The sequence below is a fragment of the Micromesistius poutassou genome, assembly GCF_964030765.1.
Source record: "Micromesistius poutassou genome assembly, chromosome: 3".
In the NCBI taxonomy this organism is placed as follows: Eukaryota; Metazoa; Chordata; class Actinopteri; order Gadiformes; family Gadidae; genus Micromesistius; species Micromesistius poutassou.
Genome location: NC_140273.1, coordinates 2,839,723 through 2,865,636, shown reverse-complemented (window position 1 = coordinate 2,865,636; position 25,914 = coordinate 2,839,723). Strand labels below are relative to the sequence as shown.

At 47.1% G+C, this 25,914-nt stretch overlaps 2 protein-coding genes and 1 pseudogene across 9 annotated transcripts; 1 reads left to right on the top strand and 2 right to left on the bottom strand.

Annotated features, from left to right (window-relative positions):
* The first annotated feature begins 1,123 nt into the window (after positions 1-1,123).
* Positions 1,124-3,924, top strand: LOC311340897 (annotated as a pseudogene). The gene is made up of 4 exons (XR_014684326.1): positions 1,124-1,282; positions 1,783-2,109; positions 3,166-3,460; positions 3,703-3,924. The product of XR_014684326.1 is annotated as an uncharacterized misc_RNA (transcript).
* patl1 (PAT1 homolog 1, processing body mRNA decay factor) lies at positions 3,889-14,338 on the bottom strand (the record flags this gene model as incomplete). 6 transcript variants are annotated; one of them, XM_084465131.1, is made up of 20 exons in its annotated part: positions 14,258-14,338; positions 13,290-13,395; positions 12,465-12,656; positions 12,087-12,323; positions 11,836-11,912; positions 11,634-11,714; positions 10,079-10,273; positions 9,807-9,908; positions 9,352-9,438; positions 9,008-9,210; positions 8,608-8,743; positions 8,241-8,358; positions 7,793-7,890; positions 7,355-7,414; positions 7,065-7,210; positions 6,622-6,781; positions 6,353-6,478; positions 6,075-6,166; positions 5,228-5,377; positions 3,889-4,130 (listed from the first exon to the last, which is right to left on the bottom strand). In XM_084465131.1, exons 1-20 carry the CDS (start codon positions 14,270-14,272, stop codon positions 4,109-4,111), a joined length of 2,403 nt encoding a protein of 800 aa, XP_084321257.1. In that variant the 5' UTR covers positions 14,273-14,338. The 6 variants fall into 6 exon arrangements, with proteins under 6 accessions (XP_084321257.1, XP_084321258.1, XP_084321254.1 ...); XM_084465132.1 differs by having other exon boundaries at positions 8,608-8,740; XM_084465128.1 differs by lacking the exon at positions 14,258-14,338 and adding an exon at positions 14,057-14,228.
* A 1,004-nt stretch (positions 14,339-15,342) lies between these two features.
* LOC311341013 (kynurenine formamidase-like) lies at positions 15,343-23,084 on the bottom strand. 2 transcript variants are annotated; one of them, XM_084465936.1, is made up of 13 exons: positions 22,996-23,084; positions 22,784-22,847; positions 22,330-22,420; positions 22,127-22,231; positions 21,851-21,899; positions 21,679-21,764; positions 21,111-21,183; positions 20,901-20,998; positions 19,814-19,892; positions 19,564-19,699; positions 19,057-19,161; positions 17,554-17,621; positions 15,343-15,668 (listed from the first exon to the last, which is right to left on the bottom strand). In XM_084465936.1, exons 2-12 carry the CDS (start codon positions 22,820-22,822, stop codon positions 17,592-17,594), a joined length of 891 nt encoding a protein of 296 aa, XP_084322062.1. In that variant the 5' UTR covers positions 22,823-22,847; positions 22,996-23,084; the 3' UTR covers positions 15,343-15,668; positions 17,554-17,591. The 2 variants fall into 2 exon arrangements, with proteins under 2 accessions (XP_084322062.1, XP_084322061.1); XM_084465935.1 differs by lacking the exon at positions 15,343-15,668 and having other exon boundaries at positions 17,184-17,621.
* Positions 23,085-25,914: the final 2,830 nt, after the last annotated feature.

Here is a 25,914-nt window from a genome sequence, read left to right as displayed (position 1 = left end):
TATGAGGAGCAACTGAAGATCAGGAGCTACTGACGATGTGAAAATGAAGTGGTGGTCCCTTTTCCACCTCAGAGGGCCTTGGCCAGTCTGTTGGGTTGGTAACCATCAGGCTCTCCACCAAGGCTTGACCTTACAAGAGAACTTTAAGACCTTAACTGTGTTGCTACGTTGGACCCTGAACTACTGCATGGATATGAATTCATATTAGTAAGTATATGTACATTTATATCTATTGATGCTTAGTAATTGATAGTATTTATTGATATACTGTACTGTACATACATATTTATTGACAGACTGTTTATGCATTCACTCATTCACTAGTTCAGAGATCCAGTGCAGATATCTCGAAACATTTGCAGGGCCTTTAAGAGATGATCCCAGCTAGCTCAGGCCATTTGGAGAAAGCAGCCAGAGTAAGGATGATTATGAAAGTATCCCATAATAACAATTGGACCCCTCCCCCCAGGCCTCCCTCCAAAGCCACTGCCACAAGGTGTGCAGGGCAAAGAGCGTGCATTAAGCCAGGTAGCTAAGTAGATAGACAAGTAGGCCAACCAATCTCATCATTCTGGCCAAAATAATTGATTGAAAGGCGTTTGGTTTATTGATAACTGTCGGGATGTAGACACAATTTCACCCAGTATGACAAACATTGCTTCTGAAATAAATGGCCTACCCTAGTTTTCAAGACTACAGTAACTGTGAAAAACATTTTTTGACTGAAACATCTATTGACTTGGTCCCGGCACTCACTTGTTTTGCGTGCGTGTGTTGTTTTAAGGACAGGGGTCCTGACCCTGTCTGTGTGTGTCCCCTTCGTGAAGCAAGTCGGTTTGTTTGTACAACCGAGTTATTCAAACCCACCCAGGCACACACTAAACTAAACGGTAAGCCTTCTCATGTTTTTGGCAGTTGCTTTATATGTTGTTGGTATGGCTACATAGGTTATGGGCGGGGTTATATATGTTGTTAGTAGGGTCACCTGCCGTGGGTGGATCCACACATTCAGTGGCTCAATCAGCTGTGGGCGGGGCTTTATATTCATGTGGGCGAGTATATAATCAAAGCAGATCATCTCGTAGGTTAGGATGTTCTGTTGGAGGCCAACAGCCCAGAGAGGTATTGATCAGGCCTCCTGAACCGTGTAGTGCCTGGTGTGTTGACTGAGCGGGGTCCAGAGCAGGCCAGTCCATGATGTGTGTCGCCCGGCCTGGAGCCTGGCTCTGGCTCTGTTGTCTCGAGACATGGAGCGCTGCCGCGGAGCCTGAACGGGTGCACGGTAGGACTCAATATATCTACTAAGGTTCCCCTGTCTCATATTAGTTACAACAATTGGATTCACTTTTTATTTACTTGGTTTTATTTATGTATTTTTTTACCTTCTGCTCACCTGCCAGGGTCAGCACGCACACTGCTGCTGGTGGGATGTTGTGAGGTTGTTGATTTTTTGTTGTGTCGTTGTGATGGTGTATTGTTGTGATTGGTTATGAGGTTGTTGTTAATGTTCTGTTGTCGTTATTGTGTTTTGTGAGTGTCATTACCTCATTATTACTTACATTTAGGGCATTTCACACAATTATTGTTGTTTTTGTTATGGGTCCAGGTTGTTGTTGTGGGTCCCAGAGCGGTCAGGGACCCGTTCTCATTGGCTGAGAATGAGGTTGAATCAAAAGTTGAATAAATGTTGCTCATCACATTTGTGTGTCCGTGTGTGTGTGTGGGTCTGTCCATGTGCTGGGGTCTTGGGGGTCTTATATGTGAGTACCCTCTCCTCCACAGACTTCCTGGCGGGTCCCAACATCTTCGTGTCCTCCATGATGGATCCCTGGCGGCAGGGCCGGGACGGGCCGTCGGTGATGAAGGGCCACAGCTTCACCATCACCTGCTCCGTCCAGCCTCAGTACCCAGGAGGATCCTTCAACCTGCTCTTCAGCGGCTCCAACGACCCCACCCACAGTCGGCCGGCCCTGAACCACACCGCCCACTTCCTGTTTCCTGCTGCCGTTTCCGCCCAGCAGGGGAACTACACCTGTGTTTACCTGGTCACCTTCCGCTCCAGGCTGTTCGCCTCCAGGAGCTCTGTCCTCTCCATCACCATCTGGAAAGGTGAGCACACCTGGCCCCCTTTTCATCTAGACTAGTGGTTCTCAGACCCGGTCCGCTCTGGACCCCACAGGGTCGACGTGTGGCCGTAGATGGTCCACTGGTCGTAGGGTTCCAGGTGCATCTGCCCCTCAAGAGGCAGAGTGTAGGTGGGCCCCCTCGGTTGAATCATGTGACGGAGGAAACCGACTTACGTGTTTCAAGTCTTAGAATTACATCTGGGCGGACTTGTTTTTGTAGTAATATGCAAGGCCCGCACAAACCAACTTGACATGAGCTAAAATTTTGAGCCATAACACAAGCATAACACAAGCTCCTTCAGAGAGAAGGCTAGAGACGGTAGCTTGGTTCGCCGGCAATTTAGCCTACTATCGAGCAGTTCACTCAACGTGTGCCTATTGCTTTAGAACATTTCCACCCTCTCCATCAATCAACATTATTAGGCTTCAGTGAACTATGCTATTGCTTTTATATAATACAGTTATAATACAGTTTTAATAAAACAGTTCAAGTTAGGCGCGGAGTGATACGGAACTCTGAACTGAATGGGCGTCATAGCTGTGTACACGCTCATTATACAACAGTTGGGAACCAATCAGATCGCTTGATTTAAGCCACCCGTTATATAAATATTAATATTATACTAGGTTCTTTTTATATTGTAGTTTATATTGTATATTTGTATAAATTATTCTAGGTTCCAAGTTGATAGTGATATATATTGATACATTATTCAGTGTTATTCAGACCAGGTAGCAATGTGTGGTGCCCCACTGCACGGTTGTCAACTTTTGGTTTTTGGCCGGAGACTCTTATAAGAATCTTATGTAGAATCTTATAATGCTTACATTATAACCAGGGGTGCACATAACTTTTGGGAATCAATGCGGAATCAATTTGTGGCGCTCGTTTTTGAATCTGTGTATCCATTATATTATATTATTATTATATTATTATTATACTAGGTTCTCAGTTTAAATGATTGAAATAGTTATATATATATAATCATATCAGGTTACAGCAGCTCCCAGGCGGCTGAAGGCCTGCTGTGCTCCCCAGACTACGAGGAGGTGATGCTGGTGTGGGGGTCGTCTCCGTGTGACGGCCGGCAACTTCCAGGACCAGTGGCAGATGTTAGCGAGCAAGTCGTCGGGCTGGAGCATGCGGCACGCCAGCATCGTGTGCCGACAGCTCCGGTGTGGCACGGCGGTCTCCACGCGCCGGGTGACCGGACGCCACCGCACACGCTCCCTGCGCTACTTCTCAGACTGCCGGGGGTCGGAGAGCGCGCTGCTCGACTCTGGCACCGTGATCCCCTGGCCTTCCGACAGCAGCCTGGAGGTCATCTGTGAAGGTGAGGTTCTGGACCAGTGTACCCCACCTTTAGACCAGAGTACCTCAACTCTAGACCAGAGTACCCCACCTCTAGACCAGTTTACCCCCCAATATCATGAGATTAAGCATAAGGGTTATGGTTTTTGTTCAGGGTTTTAGTTCAGGTCTGAACTGAGCTAAATCCTCCCCATGTGACGGGGTTCAGGTCTGAACTCTTGGAAGGTGTGGTCAGGATAAACCTCGCTGTTTTCTCTTTCCCAGCCCGCCAGAGAGAGAGTGAGGATGAGGAAGACTACATACAGTAATGTGGACCAGTAAGGCTCTCCTCTGGTCCACAGCACATCATCTGATTCCCTCGCTACCAGGAGCAAATTGGCATTTGAAGAGAAAAGAAGGAGAATATTTATGTACAATAGAAATACTTTTAATTGGATGTTCAGCACAGGCATCGTTGACAACGAAATTAAAAAAAGATTTAATCTTTCCCAGGGTCTCTCTCTCTGTACACCACGCTACACATGATGGTCCTGGAGATTTAGCTGGCTTAAAAATCAAACCAACCAACTCTCTCTCTCACACACACACACACACACACACACACATACATACACATTCTCTCTCTCGGCCACATATAGGTGAGGGGGGCGGGGGGTGTCTGCAATCACTTCTAGCTGGTGAGTGTGGAGATCCTGAAAGACAAACATCACAAACGGTGTAAGTGTGGTTTTACTTTCACACACAATCTCTCAAGTGTTCCCAAGTAAACACTGGTCACCGTTATCATGGACTAGTAAGCTCAAGAACTCAAAGCTGTTGTGTGGTACCATTTCCCACCACCGAGGAATATTAAATAAAATGTTTTGGCGAGAACAGAGGAACAGCTGGATAAGCCCGGGCTGTGACCCTGGAGTAGAACGGGGGATCTTAAACGTTTTCTCCTTGGGACCCAGCAGACACACAGGGGTGTTCTGTCTGGGGCTCGTCGTACCCTTTGAGAACGTCCTCCTAAATGACAAATGTAAATCGAGCTAAACATGTACCTGTGAACACGGTACTTGTGGGCGGTTGTTTATGTGGGCATGCTAAGAAACCATTTGCTTGCATCTTATCAATTCTAAACCAACACAAATGATTGGTGGGTGGTGGTTGAGGTTGAAAGATGCTCTGGACCAGTGTGTCTCTGAGTGGATGAGTCCCACCCTTCTCATGCGTCACATTTGGACCATAGGAACTGAAAATGCTACAAAAAAAAAAGTTCAATCTGACTACATGAAAAGTTCATGTCAGGGTTTGTCTGATAGAATTAAATAGAATTATCCACATCAATAAATGCGTAATTTGTTGCACAAATGTCATGGGTAAAAGACAACTTTATGCCAGTTCACTGATGTTGACAGCTATAACGTACGGCTCAGAGAGGAGCAAAAAGCAGCAGGAGACAGCGTGATCCTGATTGGCTGCATCAACATGGCTAGCCTGTAGTACATTTTATGAAAAATAGGAAAAGTGAGCAAATAAACCTTTGTAAATGTTTTTCAACGGTCCTGGTGTGAGGCATGAGGTGGGCGGGGCTTATCCATGATGGAGCCACGCCTTCTTGGTGGAATTGTGATTGGTTTTCAATAAATTATTTTTATGTTGATTTTTTAATGTGTTTTTGCCATTGAATACTTGTGGTCTACAGTAACCGTTTTAATAAGCCACTTGAGGCTGTAACTGCCATGAGTTTAAGAACAGCTGGAGGGTGTTGGCGCTATGTTAGAGTGTGAGTGTGTGTGATTTTTACTGTAGCTTCTCCTGCAGCTGCTCTAGACTCTGGCGGTCGACGTAGCGGGCGAAGAGTCCCAGCAGGTTGGGGGGGGTGAAGAGAGGCGGGGCCAGGGTTGATGAGGGCGCGGCTAGCAGCTCCCGGGCCACCGAGAACACAAGCTCCGTCCTGGACACACATCACACACACAAATCACATAAATCACATTATACAGACATCAAACAAATCACATTATACACACACCCACACACACCCACTTGTAGAATGTGTGCCAAGTGTGTTGGGTGGGTCTATATTAGTCCAAATCGCACTGCCATTTGTCCTTCCCATTATTACGCTCTTTCTCACCAACCGACTGCCCCGATCTTGTGGGCCCCCCCCCCTTAGGGTGGCTGCCGTGGTGGGCCCCCAACGCAAGGTCTGGTGCCCCAAATTTCGCAAAGTTTCTAAGGCTAAGCCTGCGTCTAAGCCCTTTCATTTTATTTAGACTAACGGAACCACCTTTCTGCTGGGAGATGTGAGAGCTATTAAAGTTGTTGGATGCTTTACAGCCGAGCAGAGGGAGGTGTCTGGACAGTCGATTTGACCTTTATTATTTTTCAAATTTTTATCCGTTTTTGGTTTAATCATGAGTAACCTAATGAGTTTGTTATTTTTTTTAAGTAGCCTACACCTGGTTTACTTGTGTATGATGAGTATACTTTGTATTACATCCTGGAATAAACCATCTATTCCACCCTCTGATCCAACCTGTCAAGCTTCCTTGATTTCCACTTCAAGAATTACTACTACGACGAAAAATACACGACGCAGAGTCTATACGAACAGTTTAGAAATAAGCTGAAATCGAACACACTCCACTCACCAGCGGTTGTCGTCCATAAGCTGACAGTTTGGGTCAGAGCTCTGCATCCTGTCGCCCTCACTCAGCACCAGGTACAGCAAAGTCACACCCAGCTACACACAAAGAGACAAACACATACGCATTACACACACAGACAAGCATGGGAGACTAGTATACAAGTTATTTTTAGAAGTACCAGTAGTATAGTCACGTATGGGTAAGTAGTATTGTAGTACTACTATAAGTAATAGTATTAGTACTAGTAGAAGTACTAGTATCACAAGTAGAAGTACCAGTACCTTGTTTTGCAGAACGGAGGCCAGGTTGCCCTCCCTCCCCTGGATCTCCTGTAGTAGATCTGTGAGGGCGGCGCTTGATAGGGACTGGATCACCACGGCAACAGGCTCCACCAACCAGCACAGCACCTGCACAGGTAGGTCAGAGGTCAGGGTGACGCTATCCAGGTGGCTCCAAAATCTATAGATAGAGAAATCTCTGTCCCTCTATATTAAGTGTTCATACTGTGGGTATGTGTGAGTAAGCGTGCATGCTTGTGCGTGTCATTCACCTGGTCCTGTTTGTCCTTCTTGGCCAGGGCCGGGAGGTTGCGGGCGATCGCCATGACAACGGCGGCTGCCTGCTGCGCGGGCAGGAAGGGGAGGAGCCTGGAGATGAGCCGTTTCCCCTTCCTCACGGACATGATAGTCACACACTGCTCGTCACTCACCCTGCAGAGACACACAGTCTTTGGTCTTTGTGTGTGTAGGGTAGTGTTGTCAAAAATAGATTTTTCGATATATACAGTATATAAATATAAATAAACATATATACACACTGACATTTGAAACGGTTTCAATAATCATTCTCCGCAGTTCAAAATGGTATTGAATATTGGTATTTTTCAAAGGATTGTATCAAAGTTAGAAAATCCAGGACGTGAGAACACTAGTGCAGAGTAAAAAGGGTCTGTGAGTGTGTGCAGAGTACTGCGTGCGTGCGTGCGTGTCTGACCTGTCGGCCTGCTCTGCATGTGTGAGCAGGGTACAGAGGGTCTCCGTGTGGGTCTTGTGTCGCTCCAGCAGAGCGCCCCGCTCTTCCTCCGCAGCGTGAATGAAGCGCTTCTCAAAGTCCTGTACCTCCAGCAGAGAGCTGTACATCTACACACACACACACACGAAAACACACACACACACACACACACACACACACGTAAACACACAGCGCTGGTCTGCAGACCACCATGCAGACCCTGGTTGGTCCTGACAGCAGAGCAGGAGGAGACAAGTACAACCATCGCTTACCTTCTCCACCGTGTAGAGGATCTGCCTCCGCTTGTTCCAAACCTGCTTCTCCCTCTTCTCCTACACACACACACACACACACACACACGTCAGTTTAACTGGTCAGCTACACTGCCAAACCAGCACACCCAACCATCATTTCTTGTTGCCTGTCTAACATTTTCAGATGAGAGAAAATGCAGATATTATTAGATGAGGAGGGTTTGAGTAGTGCTTATGGAGAAGCATTGAATGGTCGGATAGGAAATCAAGCTTCTAAAATAACCATTGACAAAGAGGACAACAGAGACCTAAAACAACAGAGCCACGTGCCTGTTGCCATGGCTACCTCCATGCTGCCAAGCCAGCTCAGTGGTCATTTGATCTGTGTCACATGCATAGCTTTCAGTTTGAAACCAGCCACCATCACAAGGGGACAGAGAGAGGGAGATGGCAGACCTCGTCATCGGAGCGGCTGGTTACCACGGCGTCGATCATCTTACGAGGGTTATTCACGCTGGACACCGTCAGCTTCCCCAGCGAGCCCGCAAACTGAACTGAAACACACACACACACACACAGTCAATGTGTGTACTTAGCTGGTTGCTAGGTGCAGCTACCTGGTCACTAGGCATAGTCACCTGGTCGCTAGGTGCAGTTACCTGGTCAGTAGGACTCCTACTGACCAGGTAACTGCACCTACCGACCAGGTAACTGCTCCTACTGTAGGAGCAGTTACCTGGTCGGTAGTCAAGGTAAACTGGCCGCTAGGCGTGGTTACCTGGTCGGTAGGTGAGGTTACCTGGTCAGTAGGTGAGGTTACCTGGTCGGTAGGTGAGGTTACCTGGTCGGTAGGTGAGGTTACCTGGTCGGTAGGTGAGGTTACCTGGTCGGTAGGTGAGGTTACCTGGTCGGTAGGTGTGCTCCACCTTGGCCACCTGGGGAGTGATCAGCCTGGTGGTGTGTTCCTTCTTGCTGCTGTCCCGCTCTCTCTCCTGCCTCTTCTCCAGCTTCTCGTAGTAGTTCTACACACACAAACAAACAATTTTTATACATACACATGCATACATATATATATATATTATTTCATAACTCATTGGGCAACGGAGAACCACTTCAGAAATAAGAGAAGGAAGTGACCGCCTATGAAACTAACCTGGTAGTAGAATTAGTACTAACCTGGTAGTATTAGTACTAACCTGGTAATATTAGTACTACCCTGGTAGTATGAGTATTAGTACTAACCTGGTAGTAGTAGTAGTATTAGTACTAACCTGGTAGTAGTAGTCATCCAGGTAGGGGTCGGTACTCTGAAGCTGCATCATCTGGATCTTTGCGACCCACTCCTTCTCCCGCTGGGTCATCAGGTTACTGTAGGGGTCTCTGCTACGCCTGTCTAACCCCACCCTGCTGAGGACACACAGGTTACACACAGGTTACTGTAGGGGTCCCTGCTACGCCTGTCTAACCCCACCCTGCTGAGGACACACAGGTTACACACAGGTTACTGTAGGGGTCCCTGTACTGGGACTGTTAAAGTGATTAGTGGTGGTCCACTAAGTGCTTAGTAGAACTCCACTAAGTGGTCGTCCACCAAGTGGTAGTCCCAGTGCACAAGTGGAGCGACTGTACGATACTGGGGCGGCTTTGGCTTCAGTTGGAGGCCCTTCATACCCCAGTGGTCTGCTCTGCATCCTCTGGGTGAGCATGCGGCGGTGCTGGGGGTGGAGGTGGGTGGTGTGGTAGATGGGCGGCCCGTGGAGAGGCGGGGGGGGCATCCGGTGGTGAGGCGGAGGAGGGCCCCCAAAGAAGGGCCGAAAACCACCGCCACCTGGCAGCATGGGAGGAGGCCCGACGCCCCGAGGGAACCCTGCCACCTAGGGGGGGGGGGGGGAAAGAAAGAAATTACAGCCTTTCAGTCCAAGGCGGACAGTCTTGTCTCTCTGATACTTGACACGGCCTTATTTGATTGGTCTAATATATACGTTGCGTGTCACGGTCGGGTCGGCAGAACTCACCTGAGAGTTCAGCATCTGAGCTCGTTGCAGCTGAGACAGAACGGGACCAACGCCGGGAGGGAACGGACCACGACACAGTGGGTTGTTCTGCGCGCGCGCGCACACACACACACACACACACACACACACACACACACACACACACACACACACACACACACACACACACACACACACACACACACACACACACACACACACACACACACACACACACACACACACACACACACACACACGATGAACAAGGTGATAGGGAGTGTTAACTATAGTGAACAGAGTGATAACTATAGTGAATAGAGTGATAGCTATAGTGATAACTATAGTGAACAGAGTGATAGCTATAGTGAATAGAGTGATAGCTATAGTGAATAGAGTGATAACTATAGTGAACAGAGTGATAGCTATAGTGAAAAGAGTGATGAGCTCCACGGTGAGCAAAGGTTGAGACTCACGGCGAGGTTGAGCAGGGTGTTGGGGGAGAGGCGGTCAGGGAACGGAGGAGGGTATCGGTGCTGGAGAGGAGCTCTCACGTGGACCGCCGTGGGGTGGTGGATCTACACACAGTTAACAATATCAGTACTTACTGCTCCATGCATACTGAAATCACAAAGGTTCATCCACATCCACCGAAATGTCCCAATGTTGAGAATATGGATGTAGAGTCTCGCCTGGAACAGGCTACCCTAGGAATGAGACATACCAACCATGTGAGTCGGACACCTACCTGGTGGTTGAGGCTCATTGGCTGCTTGGGCGGGGTTCCGATGGGAACTGCCCTCACGGGAGGGGAGCCAATCACGGGGGAGGAGGAACGAGGAGGCAGGACCCTCTCTGACAGGTCACGTGGGTCCTCTCCCCTGAGTGGAGGAGGCTGCTTCGGTAGACCCACCTCTTTAATGATTGACATGAGAGGACTATCCTGCAGGAGACAGAAAACATGGTGATGAACAAAGTGATGGCTGTAGTGAGCAGATTGACAGCTATAGTGAACACAGGAATAGCTATAGTAACCAAAGTGATAGTGAAGAGGGTGACGGGTATAGTAAACACAGTGACAGCTGTAGTGAACAGAGTGATAGCTAGCACAGTGTTAGCTATAGTAATTAGTGATAACTAGAGCGAACAGAGTAAAAGCTAAAGTGAACAGAGTGACAGTAAACAGTGACATCTAGATTGAACAGGGTTATAGGGAATAGTGATAGGGGACAGAGTGATAGCAATAGTGATCACAGTGTTAGCTATAGTGAACAGAGTGATGATGAATAGTAGTGACATGAGAGGACTGTCCTGCAGGATGCAGGACACACACACACACACACACACACACCGTGTGAGTTATTTTAAAAGTAATAACTCACCCTAACCATTTAATTGTCTGATATCTGAATAAACTTACTCTAGTATAATAACATTTAACAATCTTTGAATCATTGAAGCTTTGACAAAGATCTGTATGCCCTCATTTTCAGCTCAACTCTGATCCCAAACGGCCCAGCGTGGATCAGTCCGATAAGAGGCTGTCTCCTGCACCAGCTGAGGTCAATATTTGTTTCACACAATAGCCAGAATCCTTATCAAAATAGAAAGGAGCCATCTTTGGTATTGATAGTGATATCAAAGTTAATTTGGAGTGGTTTACAGCACAGGTGCTTCCATTTTAGTTCCAAAATCCAACATCTGGAAGTATAGCACTCATACCATCTTTCAACCCATAAGATAAAAATTCACAGCTAGAGTTAAGTAGTCCTTTAAGTAATTCAAATGTTGACCTAATTCCACCTGCTGGGAAGAGTTAGTAACATTTCGGTGAACATGCACCAAAAAACCTGATTGATTTATTAGCCCATGCTAACAATGGACCCAGCACTTTTGTAAACAATAAAACCCAGCAGTGCTGTAAACAATAGACCCAGCACTACTGTAAACAATAGACCCAGCACTACTGTAAACAATAGACCCAGCACTGCTGTGAACAATAGACCCAGCACTGCTGTGAACAATAGACCCAGCACTGCTGTGAACAATAGGCCCAGCACTGCTGTAAACAATACACCCAGCACTGTTGTAAACAATACACCCAGCACTACTGTAAACAATAGACCCAGCACTGCTGTAAACAATAGACCCAGCACTGTTGTAAACAATAGACCCAGCACTGCTGTAAACAATAGACCCAGCACTGCTGTAAACAATAGACCCAGCACTGCTGTAAACAATAGACCCAGCACTGCTGTAAACAATACACCCAGCACTGCTGTAAACAATAGACCAAGCATTACCTCCATGTGGGGGATGAGCCCAGGAGAGCGGCTGACTGGACCAAAGCCCATACTGTTCTCCCAGATACTGGGAGAGGCCATCTGAGAGAGAGAGGAGAGAAATACACAGATGCAGTTGTTGTATAGAGGACATTTTGCAGAATGCATTGCAGTTTACAGTCGTCATACTCAAGACAATGCTGGAACGTGTTATGATTCTGACCTGGCCCATGGGCCCGGAGCCACGGCAGAGCATCTGCTGCTGCTGCTGGTAGCTCATCATGGAGGAGGGGTGCATGCCTGCAGGGGGGGAGAAGAGCGCAGTGTCACCATGACAACCCCCAACATTCTGGTCTCACCCTCTAACCATGACAACCATTACATCCCTTTCTAAATGTCCAAGCCCCAACCACACACCATCACAACCCTGTTACCAAAATCGCAGAGCAAATCGCTGTGGCGACCGCATCCTACCTGAGGAAGAGGAGTTTCCGCCGGGCAGCTGGTGGGGAGGGTGATGGAGGTGGGGCCGTAGCGAGGGGGGGGGCAGCAACCGGGAGAGGTCCAGGGCGGAGCCAGGGGGCCCGGGGAGGGGGTGGGAGGGGCTCTGGGCTGCACCCAGCCCAGCGATGGCTGGGTCTGCCCCCAGGATGAACCTTGCCAGAGACTCTGCTAGGCCCCCCCCTCCTCCTCCTCTCCCATCCTCCAGACCTGCGCATACACACGCATGGAGAGTGTTTGTGAGCCTGTGTGTGTGTGTGTGTGTGTGTGTGTGTGTGTGTGTGTGTGTGTGTGTGTGTGTGTGTGTGTGTGTGTGTGTGTGTGTGTGTGTGTGTGTGTGTGTGTACTCACCAGGTGGGGGTAACCCTGAGGAGGCATGGGTATGGTGGAGGGGAGGAAGGGAGATGGGGAGAGGAAGATGGGAGGCAGGTGGGGGGTCAACTGCTCCACTTATATCCGTTGCCCTTCCCGTGGCAACGGCCCCACCTACGGCCCGCACTTCCATCCCCGCCAGGCGCTGGTGCTCCTCCTGCCAATCATCATCTGGAAGGGGGGGGGGGGGGGGTCAAACATACAGGGCTATCAGTCACCACGGCAACATCACCATTCACTGCGCTGGCCATCAGCTGTAGCCAGTTGGAGGATTTCAAAATGCTTGACTTGAAAACGTAGTACAGAAGCCAGACAGGCTCTGATTCATGTCGGGCGGTTATGGAAGTAGTTAAAACAGAAGTTTTGAATCAACATCTGTTTCATCTGGCATCTGCAGATGATTCAAGCTTAGACAGACGGCTCAAAAAAGCTAACTGGTCTTACTACTGACAGTAGTTAGCTGAACAGACCTACAACACTGGCAGATTACAGTGGTTAGACAACTTTACCAGCATTAGCGTGTAGCTACAATAATGTTAAAGCACCACTAAAATGAGAAAGTAACAACCAACCAACCATCACAGTCATGTCAAAACGTAATCTAAGATGGAAATATGAAGGCTTGAGAAAAATGATGTTCATGTCGTTGCTTAGACACAAATATAGGCACATATCTTCTGCTGTTGGACACCACTTGGTTACATAATAAGATAATCATTTTGGGCAGAATCCTCTGTATCTATGTGACATGAATAAATATGCTAATTTGAAACAAAAAGACACAAGCAGAAACAAACCACTTACCAATGGCCCCTGCGCCAAAAGTGTCATCATTGAACTGATCAATATCATCTTCCTCCTCTACCGGGGCCTCCTCTTCCTCCTCCAGTGTGCAGTCTTCATCAGGGGACTGGGAGGAGTTCGGGGGAAACAGGATGACGACATAACGAGCGGGAACAGAGGGGCCAAATACGGTTCCAAAAGGTTAGAGTTATGCGGCACAATATAGAAAGGGACATGCATAACGAACCAGTTTACAGCCAAACAAGACGATGAGACGAGCCGGTGGACGAGGCGTGGGGTCTACCCCTTCTTAAAACATAATTGATCACCGGGGAAACGGTTAAAGATGGGTTGTGCGACGGAAACACCGCAACCATAATCAGACTTTTAAATTACAGGAGAAAAAACTGTCAGTCAGTGTTTCGGAGGTCTAAATGATTCAAAATAGAGTTAAATTACTTACAGCTCCTATCATTTAGATGAATGCGAAAAACGACAACTTTAAACCCGCTAACATTGACACAAAAACAAGAACCCCTGCGTGTAGCCTTCTAGATAAAGTGAGGATGAACCGGCACAGATTTCTAATGCTAACGGTTAGCACCGATGCTAACCACAGGTGACGTAGCAACACAACGAGAGGGGGAATAAATCATCCAAACATGCATCTTTACATCTGACCGGCCGACCTCTGGCGACCCTGGGGTCCACAACAACCCGTCACGGAACGACTGCCACCCCGGGGTCTGTGCAAACCATGGGGCACGGCCGCCCGTGAGTCGCCTCACCCCGTTCCATGTGACTAGGACAGCCCGGTGCTTGGCAGGCCGCGGGCCGAAACCATTCCTTTTTCCATAGATCATGTAAACAATGGGGCGCTACCTGCCGATATACTCCCGAGAATGGCCCGCGTCCCACCGTCTGCTATCACGCACTGCTCAGAAACACCCCAGAGAGAGGCGGGCTGGGCTTTAATAGGTCGCACTCACCTGAAATCGGAACATCTATCTTGAGGCTTTTCGCTACTCTCTGTAGCGAGGACGCGCGCAAATGACGCAGCAGCGGTGCTCGCGTGGACGCGCAGGAGGGCAACGTGAACGAGCACGCGGTTTCTTTTTCTTCTTCTTCGTCGTCTTCTTGCAGGCGTGCGTGGAATATCAGAATCGGAGTGGAGGGGGGAATCGTGATCGGGCCTGATTCAGATTGAGCTTGATACGTTTAGTATTGGTATAAAAGCGTCCCAGAGTGTGAGATTTGAGATAAACTCAGAAACTAAATAAACAACATAATTAATAAAATACTAATCAAAATATCATGTTCGGAGAAATAAATAACGTTACAGCTGTATCACGCTATATTTATTGTGCATAGAAATGCGCAATCTTGATATCCCTTTTCCATTATTCTTCTTCCGACCAAACTTTTCCTAATAATGTGGCCAAAACTACTGAACCAATCGATTCCATTCCAAATATGTCACAAAAGGTCTAGGTTCATACATCTGGGCAATGCCTTTTCACATTTGTAAACTTTATACTTTTTGAGATATTCTACTTTTAAAACTTAAAAAAAAGTTTAAAAGTTTACAATGGGAGGACGGCGGAACCGTCCGCCCATTCTCTGACACTTATTAATTCAGACTTCGTTACTTGGTAAATTTTTTATCGTTAACCTTCGTTCAACGGTTTGACAAATCAAGACACTTGTATCTTCAATAATATGAAAACAGAATTTTGCAAGTTGATTTGCTTTTTTTTTGCTTTTTGACTCTGTGCCAGTGAGAGGCAGCTGGAACTGCCTCTCTATTGTCCAGCTTCGGGAAGGATACAGTGTAGCTTTGATCATCTTGCTGTATATTTGTCTGAGCTAGCTCAGCAAACTCACCCATCGGCACTGTATCCTGGAGGATTCCTTTGCATTTTTCTAATGCTGCTAGCCTAGTTTCAAATAAAGCCACTGTCTGTTGCAGTTTGGTGCAAATATTGTCTCTGTCTCTTTATCATTGGCATTGCACGACAATCATTCAAATGCAAAACAAATATACAAAAAAGACCCAAATACAGTTCAATCTGTGGTTCATTGATCACAAACCCAACGGTAATAGTCGTGTTGTTGCAGGAGGACAGTGAGGAGTAACTCACGGAGGAGTAACAACGTTTAACATGAAACACAATCATAGCACGGTCATATCTATATTTATGTGAATATGAAAGAAAACATAAGTTGGATCAGAAGACCATGGCACTATGCACTATGTTCATATAAGTATACACTGATAACCATGACAGTAGTAGTGTGTAGCAGGCTGATGGCGTCATTCAGTGGTTCATACGGTGATGGTTGATGGTTGGTAGTAGATGATGAAACACCTCAGCTCTTCCCCATCATCTTTAGGAGCAGCTATGGGAGAAAACACAGCATCACCAACACTTAACATCTAATATCTTAGATATATCCAATCTTGATGAAGTAACCACCTTAACAAGTGTGACCAGAAACCACCTCCACTATTAACTTATTAATAACTCTTTAATATGGCTATGGACCAGGATTATTCAAATGGTGCATACATATACCACACACACCTTTCAGGTACTAGAACTACAAAGAAACACAGTTTGGTTTTGACCGCTTCAACTAATGTAAGACATACCAGTATTAAAGTATTAAAGGAACTGCTATGGGAGAAAATGAGTGAGGTTTAAAGGAGGCTATGAGTAACATCTTGCCCTTATGTTTGAACCCAGTGTGGAAGAGGGCAGAGTGAACTGAAGGCCCTGTTCCAAGGGCTAGTACCACTATTACTTCTACTACTACTACTTCTTCTAACGTCCAGCTTTGACAGTATTACAGTTTAGCTTCCAGCTTTTGTAACAATGTATTTCAGCACTTTGCTTCTTCAGGTAATGCAATTAGAGCTTCCAGGTTTTTTTTGTTTGCACTTTTCATTCAGCTGTCACTTTATTTGTTTCCAACCAATTACCTTTTTTTTTAAAAATGCTGTGCATGTTTACATTGTTGACTCCATTTAGACTTTTGAACTCTGTTCAAATCCCTTCACTTGATTTAAGTCATTTAACGTTTCTTTACGTCTTAATCTATGTGGCTTTATTAAAACATATTTTCAACCTCACTTTGTACTACAGCACTCACCGCATTTTCTGCAGGAAATGCAATTTCTAGTATTGACTGTGATTTACATTTTAAGAAGCATATCTAACTACCTCCCTCATCTTACCCACAGAAAACATAATTGTTCAAAGGTTGTGCAATTATAGAAGACAAGAGACTGAAGTTGATGGTTTCTATGATCAGTGTGATTTCTGTCCAACCATAACTCAACGCATCCACACTCTATCAATCTTTGCATTGGCTATACAACCCTCAGCTGAATTTAACTGAAATATGGTTATGGTTCTTAGAAGATGCCTTTATCCAAAGCGACATGCAATAAGATCATAAAGATCACAGGCATTTCTATGCACAGTAATCCCTTATGTGTTGGATTACATTTTCTAGTTTACTCTACTCTTCCTGTAACTCCCTCAAGTTATTGGTTAAATTAATATTTCATCAAATGTACTTTTTTCTTCAATATCTATGCATTTGTTTATTAATTTGTACTTACCAATAGCAAGTTGATTTGCTTTTTTGTATGTCTGCAATATAAGCAGATTTGCAAGTAAAGTGAGTATAGCTTAGTGCCGACTCTGCGCCAGTGAGAGGCAGCTGGAACTGCCTCTCTATTGTCCAGCTTCGGGAAGGATACAGTGTAGCTTTGATCATCTTGCTGTATATTTGTCTGAGCTAGCTCAGCAAACTCACCCATCTGCACTGTATCCTGGAGGATTCCTTTGCATTTTTCTAATGCTGCTAGCCTAGTTTCAAATAAAGCCACTGTCTGTTGCAGTTTGGTGCAAATATTGTCTCTGTCTCTTTATTATTGGCATTGCACGACAATCATTCAAATGCAAAACAAACATCCAAAAAAGACCCAAATACAGTTCAATCTGTGGTTCATTGATCACAAACCCAACGGTAATAGTCGTGTTGTTGCAGGAGGACAGTGAGGAGTAACTCACGGAGGAGTAACAACGTTTAACATGAAACACAATCATAGCACGGTCATATCTATATTTATGTGAATATGAAAGAAAACATAAGTTGGATCAGAAGACCATGGCAAGATGATTATGGGCAGGCACTATGTTCATATAAGTATACACTGATAACCATGACAGTAGTAGTGTGTAGCAGGCTGATGGTGTCATTCAGTGGTTCATACGGTGATGGTTGATGGTTGGTAGTAGATGATGAAACACCTCAGCTCTTCCCCATCATCTTTAGGAGCAACTATGGGAGAAAACACAGCATCACCAACACTTAACATCTAATATCTTAGATATATCCAATGTTGATGAAGTAACCACCTTAACAAGTGTGACCAGAAACCAACTCCACTATTAACTTATTAATAACTCTTTAATATGGCTATGGACCAGGATTATTCAAATGGTGCATACATATACCACACACACCTTTCAGGTACTAGAACCACAAAGAAACACAGTTTGGTTTTGACCGCTTCAACTAATGTAAGACATACCAGTATTAAAGTATTAAAGGAACTGCTATGGGAGAAAATGAGTGAGGTTTAAAGGAGGCTATGAGTAACATCTTGCCCTCATGTTTGAACCCAGTGTGGAAGAGGGCAGAGTGAACTGAAGGCCCTGTTCCAAGGGAAACCCATGTATCATTATGACAGCTCCTGACAGCCCTCTGCTAGGAGCCCCCTCTCATGATTACATTTACATTGAGGGGATCTTGCTGACGCTATTATCCATTCATGCACACATTCACACACTGACGGCGGTGTCTGCCGCTCAGGGCGACAGCCAGCTCATCTCATAAGCACATGTGGTTTATTATGTTAGTTTTAAATCAGTTTAATTAATAAGGTGACGAGTTGATTTTAATCCCAGAGTACTTTACTGCCCTACATAGGATATGACTGTAATGTTTAAGGAGTAACTTCTTTACACTGTAATGTACTGAGAACTCAGGGAAGGAGGATACGTGTAGTTTTAGTTAATGGGGGACTGGGATGGGAGACACGCAGGGGTCAAAGTTCAGGTCAGATGCATAGAGAGCTGTGATTGGTCAGTGCATGTAGGTGGAAGCCACACTGTGTGGGAATAGTCCCTGAAGCCTGTGATTGGTCAGTGCATGTGGGGGGAGGTCACACCGTGTAGGAATAGAAGCTGAAGCCTGTGATTGGTCAGTGCATGTAGGGGGAGGCCCCACCATGGGGGAATAGAAGCTGAAGCCTGTGATTGGTCAGTACATGTAGGGGGAGGCCCCACCATGGGGGAATAGAAGCTGAAGCCTGTGATTGGTCAGTGCATGTAGGGGGAGGCCCCACCATGGGGGAATAGAAGCTGAAGCCTGTGATTGGGCAGTACATGTAGGGGGAGGCCCCACCATGGGGGAATAGAAGCTGAAGCCTGATGCCAAGTCAGGAGTTCTTTGTCAAACCAAGTCAGGTTTTGTTGTTACTTGGCTGTCTTTATCTTTTGTGTGTTAACGTGGGGGTATCCACAACATAAGCTAAGTTATAATACACATTGCAATGTCATTATTAGTGCTGATTATTTCAGCAGAGTCATCGTTACAGTTCAATTATTATAAGGACTCAGCAAGCTAATCTGTGAAGTAATATTTACACCGCCTTATCCTTAAATCAATAGCTAATAAACAGTGTAACACCAGTGAAACGGCGGTAGTCTACCTGTGTCAGGTGGTCCTGCCCATCAACCATTCGCTCCATGATGTCGAAGTGGTCCGTGTTCGGCACATCCTCCAGAACAACATCCAGTCCGACTTCCTTCAAACCCTGTGAAAAGAAACAAATATAGGTAAGGATCTGAAGTAATAAACTCAATTGACCAAAGAGAAGGTCAAAACACATCAACCAATAACAGGTGTGCACATCGAAAAGAAGGTACAAAGATGGTAAACGGACTGCATTTATACAGCACTGTTCTAACTAGTGGCCACTCAAAGTGCTTTACAATATTGCCGAACGTTCACCCATTCATGCACACATTCACACACCGACGGCGGAGTCAGCCACGCAGGGAGACAGCCAGCTTGTCGAACTAGCAACCGTCTGGTTCCCAGACAACCTGCTCTACCTCCTGAGCCACATGCCACCCCCCCCCCCCCCCCAAAGAGTGTGGAAAACAGTCTCCTCATCTGCAACAGGGGAACAGTAAGCTCCATGAAGAGGACTTGCCTTGTAGTATTCCTCCGACTGGCTGCGGAAGGCAGGCGAGTCGTGCTCTGCGAGCGCCACCACGATGTGGCAGTGGGGGGAGGAGCGGCCCACCTCAGGGACCAGCTTCATGGGGCTGTTCCTCAGAGCCACCTCCCTAGAGGACCAGGAGACACACACGTCACGGTCTGGGACCCACTGGGAGAGATAAACGTGATTGTGTCCAACCAGAGCCTCCAACCAAGAGTGAGTGTGAGGCCTCTGTGCATACTCTGTCATCTTCAGTGGGTCGTTGGTCGTGGTGGACAGGATGGGCAGGAGGTCGTATATCCCACTGACCAGCAGGGCACCTGCACGAGGACATTAAAAGGGTAGTTCGGAATTCTGGACATCAGACCCCATTTCCAAGTGAGCCAGTGTGTTATTTATCATTGGAGACCGTTTTCAACACTTGTCATTCAGTCCTTCTAGTTGCAGAAATCGCTGGTGCTAGGCTAGTGCAAGTTGAGGGGAACTGCTAGCCTGCCAATAAAAACTGTTTTACCCACTCGACAGTACACCCGAGGCAAACCAATTATAACGCCCAACTATCGATGTAAATGTCTGTGTTGATAGAGTAATGTTAGAAATAAAACTACCCTTGTATCGCAATGATCGCATTACATTTTAAGGGACTACTTTCTCAGCAGTGGCGGAATTTCACTTTGCTCCAGTGTTGCAACCAATTCACTACAGCAGAACGTCATACATTGATAGTCTGGCGTTATAATTGGTTTGCCTCGGGTGTACTGTGGAATGGGTAAAACTGTTTTTATTGGCAGGCTAGCAGTTCCCCTCGACTTTGTGTCGAGGGGACCGTGTTGAAAACGGTCTCCAATGATAAATAACACTGGCTCACTTGGAAATGAGGTCTGATGTCCAGAATTCTGAACTACCCCAGTAAAGACCAGCTGAGCCACAATATGAATGAGATGAAGCTTGTATCACACATATTTAATCTCATAAGTGTATTCTGAAGGCTGAGTGGATCACCTGCTCTGAGGGGATCACAGTGGATCACCTGCTCTGAGTGGATCACCTGCTCTGAGTGGATCACAGTTGATCACCTGCTCAGAGTGGATCACCTGCTCTGAGTGGATCACAGTGGATCACCTGCTCTGAGTGGATCACCTGCCCTGAGTGGATCACCTGCTCTGAGTGGATCACAGTGGATCACCTGCTCTGAGTGGATCACCTGCTCTGAGTGGATCACAGTGGATCACCTGCTCTGAGTGGATCACCTGCTCTGAGTGGATCACAGTGGATCACCTGCTCTGAGTGAGACACATATCTCCTCTAGTAAAGGCCGTGCCTCTCACCATTGATCTGCGGTGAGATGCTGTACTGGGACCAGTCGGTGGACAGCACCATGGCAGCCAGATGAGCTCCGGCTGAATGCCCAACAAGGTAGAGGCCGCTGTGGGGAGGAGGAGAGCGTCAGAGGCCCGGTCACCATCCCACAAAGGACTGAAGCAGGAGCAACTCTTGATGGAGAGGTCAAACGGAAGACAAACAAAACACTGGTGTACCGGATGTGAGAATACTGCTGCACGACCGACACCACACTCCTCCGGACCTGGGACACCATCAGGTCCATGTTACCTGGAAGTCACCGAGCAGCAGTTATAGGTCCCCATCGGCAATATATTTATATTTTACATTTAGGGTATTTAGCAGACGCTTTTATCCGAAGCGACTTACAAGAAGTATATTAGTCAGAAGAAAGAGAAACAACAATATATCTCTGTCCGTACAGTAAGGATGTTCATAGAACCAAGAGCCAAGCACTAACCATCACTAGGTTAACCCATTCCCCGTACACAACAGAGATAGCTAGGATAACATACTACACAACTAAGTACTGTTTTTAAGTGCCAGGACGTACAACATACATTGTGTTGTGTATAGTATATAAGATAAGATAAGATAAGATAATCCTTTATTAGTCCCACAGTGGGGAAATTTACAGTGTTACAGCAGCAAAGACGAAGGAAGGAACGTCCTGCGGTACCCGGTATATATATATATATATATATATATATATATATATATTGTGTTTCACAAACATTTCTCCTGCTTATTCAAATGGGGACACACCTTTTGGGGCGATATCGTAGTCAACGGCGACAGTGACAACCCCGTTCTGAGCCATGGGGACGGCCAGGAACCCAGACTCCTCCTTGCTGCACACAAGCACACAATCAGCCCTCGAGCACCAGCTAGAACCCCAGAGCCCCCTCCCATCAGAGTGTAGCGGGTTAGACTGTACCTGAAGAACTGCCAGTACCCTCCATGGATGTAGAAGACCAGAGACACGTCTAGGATGGAAGAAAATATTCATTCAGAAGTCGTCCCCAGAACAGCTCAATCACTAACACACACACACGCACACACACACACGTAGAGAAGCGCACACACACACACACACACACACACCTACACACACATATAAGCACAAACACACACACACACACACACACTTACATTTACATTTAGCAGACGCTTTTATCCAAAGTGAAGCAAAAACACAATAACACACACCTACCCAGAGAGATCTCCTTGGGTATGTAGACGTCCAGTCTCTCTCCGTCTCCCTCTCCGTAGGGCACGTTGAGGAGGGTCTGGGCCAGGTCCCGGGCGCGTAGGGTCCCTGGGGACACACAACCACAGCAGAGCCTGATGAACACGCCCCAACAGGCCCCCGCCCCCGCCCGACAGGTCCCCTCGCTGGGCTCATGACCCACCCACCTTCCGTCAGGGCGCTGACGTGGGCCGGGACCACGGCCTCCGCAGACAGACGGTGGGACCACTGGCTCGGGGAGTACTGCCGCTCCAGCTCCTGGTAGGCCAGAACCAGAGTCGCTTTATTACATCTTATGGTACAAGTGCACAAGAGTACAGTTCTTAGGCTCGGTTCCTCAACAATACATGATAAGGTAAATAAGAGTTAAAATAGAAATATGTAAAATAAGTAACAATAACAAGTACAATATTGATTGCAGTGCAAAAATGCTGTGCAAATTACAGAAATATGTATTTCAATAATCTGTTTTGTTAAGATGTCCCAAAAAGCTGTGCACATTACAGTAATGTGTATTTGACTGGTCTGACCGACAGTGTGTTGACCTGCAGGAGGGGAGAGCTCCACATCTCGTCTCCTTAAAGTGATCAGTGATAAGGAGCGGTCAGGTGGATTACTCACACACTTCTCCATGTCCCTCCAGTGGGTCGTCTTGGACATGGTCTCGTCTCCCCTGTCCGGTGAACTGGAAGTAGAACAGTAGGTTAGATATCAGACCAGTCGGTTAGATATCAGACCAGTGGGTTAAAGATTCAGACCAGTGGGTTAGATAGCAGACCAGTGGGTTAGATATCAGTCTGATATCTAAGTTAGTTCAGTAACAGACCAGTTACCTCAGTGTCAGACCAGTGGACCACAAGTCACCTTGCAGTGGAGGTTCAGATCAACTGTTTGAGTTTCCTAATAATTTCCCTCGTAGTTTCCCTCCCTCTATCCTAGTCCCTCCCTCTATCCTAGTCACTCCCTCTATCCTAGTCCCTCCCTCTTTCCTAGTCCCTCCAGCGCCGCGTCGCCAGGGGGTAGAGGGGTCTGGTTGCAGACCATGGACCTATAAAGTTGCAGACTCATGGGGGAGTGGAGCTCCACTGTAGAACGGAAATACGTCCCCTCCACGTTAGGGTGACCAGATTTCCTGAAACTAAAACCGGGACACTTTGCGCGTGACCGTAGTGCGCATGCATGTGAGGTCATAGACGCCGATGTTAGGCTCAATTTCAACACGTAGGACCAGTGGTAGCTGGTGATAGTGTGTGTGTGTATCGTCAACCTCACAGAGCTCTGAAAACATGACCTAAAGACAGAGACAAACGCCAAAAGCCTACACATATTTGTTTGAGGAGTGAATTTGCTCCAAAATCGATTTGTTTGCTGACAGCCTGCTGTGGAATTGCGGACAGGTCATCAAAATTTTCCCCTGTAACAAGCAACGCCTTTAAGGTGGTCATGCGGTTCCTCTCGTCAGTCCAAGTATTGTTCATGATGGAAAGATCAGCTCAACGGGAGCATTTGTGCCAGGCATACACATGGCAAACAGACAAATTAGACATATTTTTGTACGGAATCTCCCTGCTTCTGAAATGCGCGGCATTCCACTGTGCGACCATCATCCCTGTTGCGAATGCCCTCACACATTGTTGAAATCATATGCTGGATGCTTTAATTTTTGTGTATGTGTTTTTTAATTAATGATCGGGCTATAATAAGACCACGTCGTTGGCTATGTAATCGCGGACAAAAGAGGACATTTCATAGTGGTTGGTGGAAACAGGGACATTTTAGCGTCCCGACAGGCTTTTGCTGGGACTCGGGACACGCAACACAAAATCGGGATTGTCCCGGTAAAACCGGGACGTCTGGTCACCCTATATTACGTAGGTTAACAGAACTTTACAATACCCTGATGTTTCTGCATTAGGTAGCCTACGATCTATTTCACATAGTGAAATAGAACCCCCCCCCCCCCCCCTCAACAATCCCGTCCGCCCGCAATCCAATACAATGCCACAATGACCCCTTCAGATATGAGAGACCCCCTCAGTTTTTTGACTTTGTTGCCTTTTTGGGAGCTCGGTTCCCTCTGGCTCCCACGTAATACGAACACTGATTTATACATTTACAGGGCATGTAAAATAAGTGCGGTGTCGGAATGGGGGCATGTCGGACTGGCAGCATGTAACCATAACAACGGCTAACGTGTATAATGGTAACCGTTGGTCCCGTTGAAATAATGTCAATCAGCTCAAGCCCAGTGTTATCTACAACCATTGTTCTGGAACCAAAGAAAATAGGCCTGCAGCATCTACAACTTGTATTTAATAAGCCTAAATTGTTCTGTGCTGTGTCCTGATTGGCTGAAGAGAAATAGCCACATCGTTGAGTTCTAAAACTGGACCTGTCGATTTGACATCTCTGGGGACTCCTTGCAACGGCATCAGCCGCCTTGCGACGACCAGTCCACACTGCTGCACCTTCTCCCCTGCGACGTTCCAAAACAGTCTAGTTGCAAGTCGTTGCGTCGCGAATCTTTGGTCTGAACTGGGCTTAAGCATTATAAGATTCTACAGTCTCAGCCCGGCCAAAAACCAAAAGTTGGCAACCCTGTTGTTAGTGTTTCACGCTGTTTATACAACTTACTTCCTGGTGACTTATTTCCGTTCTAGTGGAGCTCCACTCCCCCCATCATGAGTATGCACCGCCGCGTCGCCAGGGGGCGCTAACGCACCGCCGGGCCGTGACGAAGTAACGTCAGAACCACCAGAAGAAGGGGCGGTACTTAACGGTGGAGCGCGCAGGGCTTTCAAAGCAGAATCGGAAAGGCTGCAGGCATAAAGCAGAAAGTTCAAGCAGGAAAATTACGAAGTTAAAAAAAACCTGAAGAAAATTACGAAGTTAAAAATACTTTCCCGTTCACTCATATGCCGCCCCTTGCAAGCCCGCCCCCCTTAAGCAGCCGGAGATTCTACTGACACCGATCTCCGCATATCGGGCATCAAGTGTGAATAACCCTCACGGTCGAACCTCCTGCTCCACAAATGCGGAGAAAAGACGGAGGTCATATGTGAAAGCAGCTAGTGAAATGTGCTCATTATATAATGAGCACATTCCACAGCCTGTCGTGATCTATTGCTTAGTTATAAAGTGGCTAAGTACCAGTACTTAACTGTATATTAAAGTGTATAAATGCAAATGTCATTGTAAACAAGGAGAAGTGGCCCAGTGATCAGGTATATATATATATATATATATGATGATGAGTGGAACCCCCCCACCCCCCACAGACCCTCCAGGAAGCCCCGACACAGCAACCCCTACGCCCAGGACCAGCCCCCCCCCGGCAGGCCGCGAGGGCCTCAGCGGTCTCCACAGTGACGGGCCCCATGGCCCATGCTGACCCCGGCTCCAGGACTGACCTCTGGGAGGGCCGGGCGGAGCAGAGCCTAAGGCGTCACACCACCAGGGCCCCCCATGGCAGCAGTTGCCCCGTAAGAAGGAACCTTTGCTCCTCACCGCTGTGAAGTTATCAGCTGCTTTCATCCTCAACCTGGGGCAGCATGTGGCTCAGGAGGCAGAGCGGGTTGGCGAGTAACCTGAAGGTTGCTAGTTCCATCCCCGGGTCCTCCTAGCTGAGTGTCGAGGTGTCCCTGAGTGAGACGCCTCACCCTGACTGCTCCTGACGAGCTGTCTGTCGCCCTGCGTGGCTGACTCCGCCGTCGGTGTGTGAATGTGTGCATGAATGGGTGAATGTGAGGCAG

Bases quoted from the DNA above. Each gene is read 5' to 3' on its own strand.
- LOC311341013 (XM_084465936.1), bottom strand. From the start codon at position 22,822: ATGTCCAAGACGACCCACTGGAGGGACATGGAGAAGTGT. The intron at 21,765-21,850 runs GTACAGTCTAAC...GCTTGTGTGCAG, and splicing joins GGGTACTGGCAGTTCTTCAG to CAAGGAGGAGTCTGGGTTCC. The intron at 17,622-19,056 runs GTAGACTACCGC...TTTCTCCCATAG, and splicing joins GGCAGGACCACCTGACACAG to TTGCTCCTAAAGATGATGGG.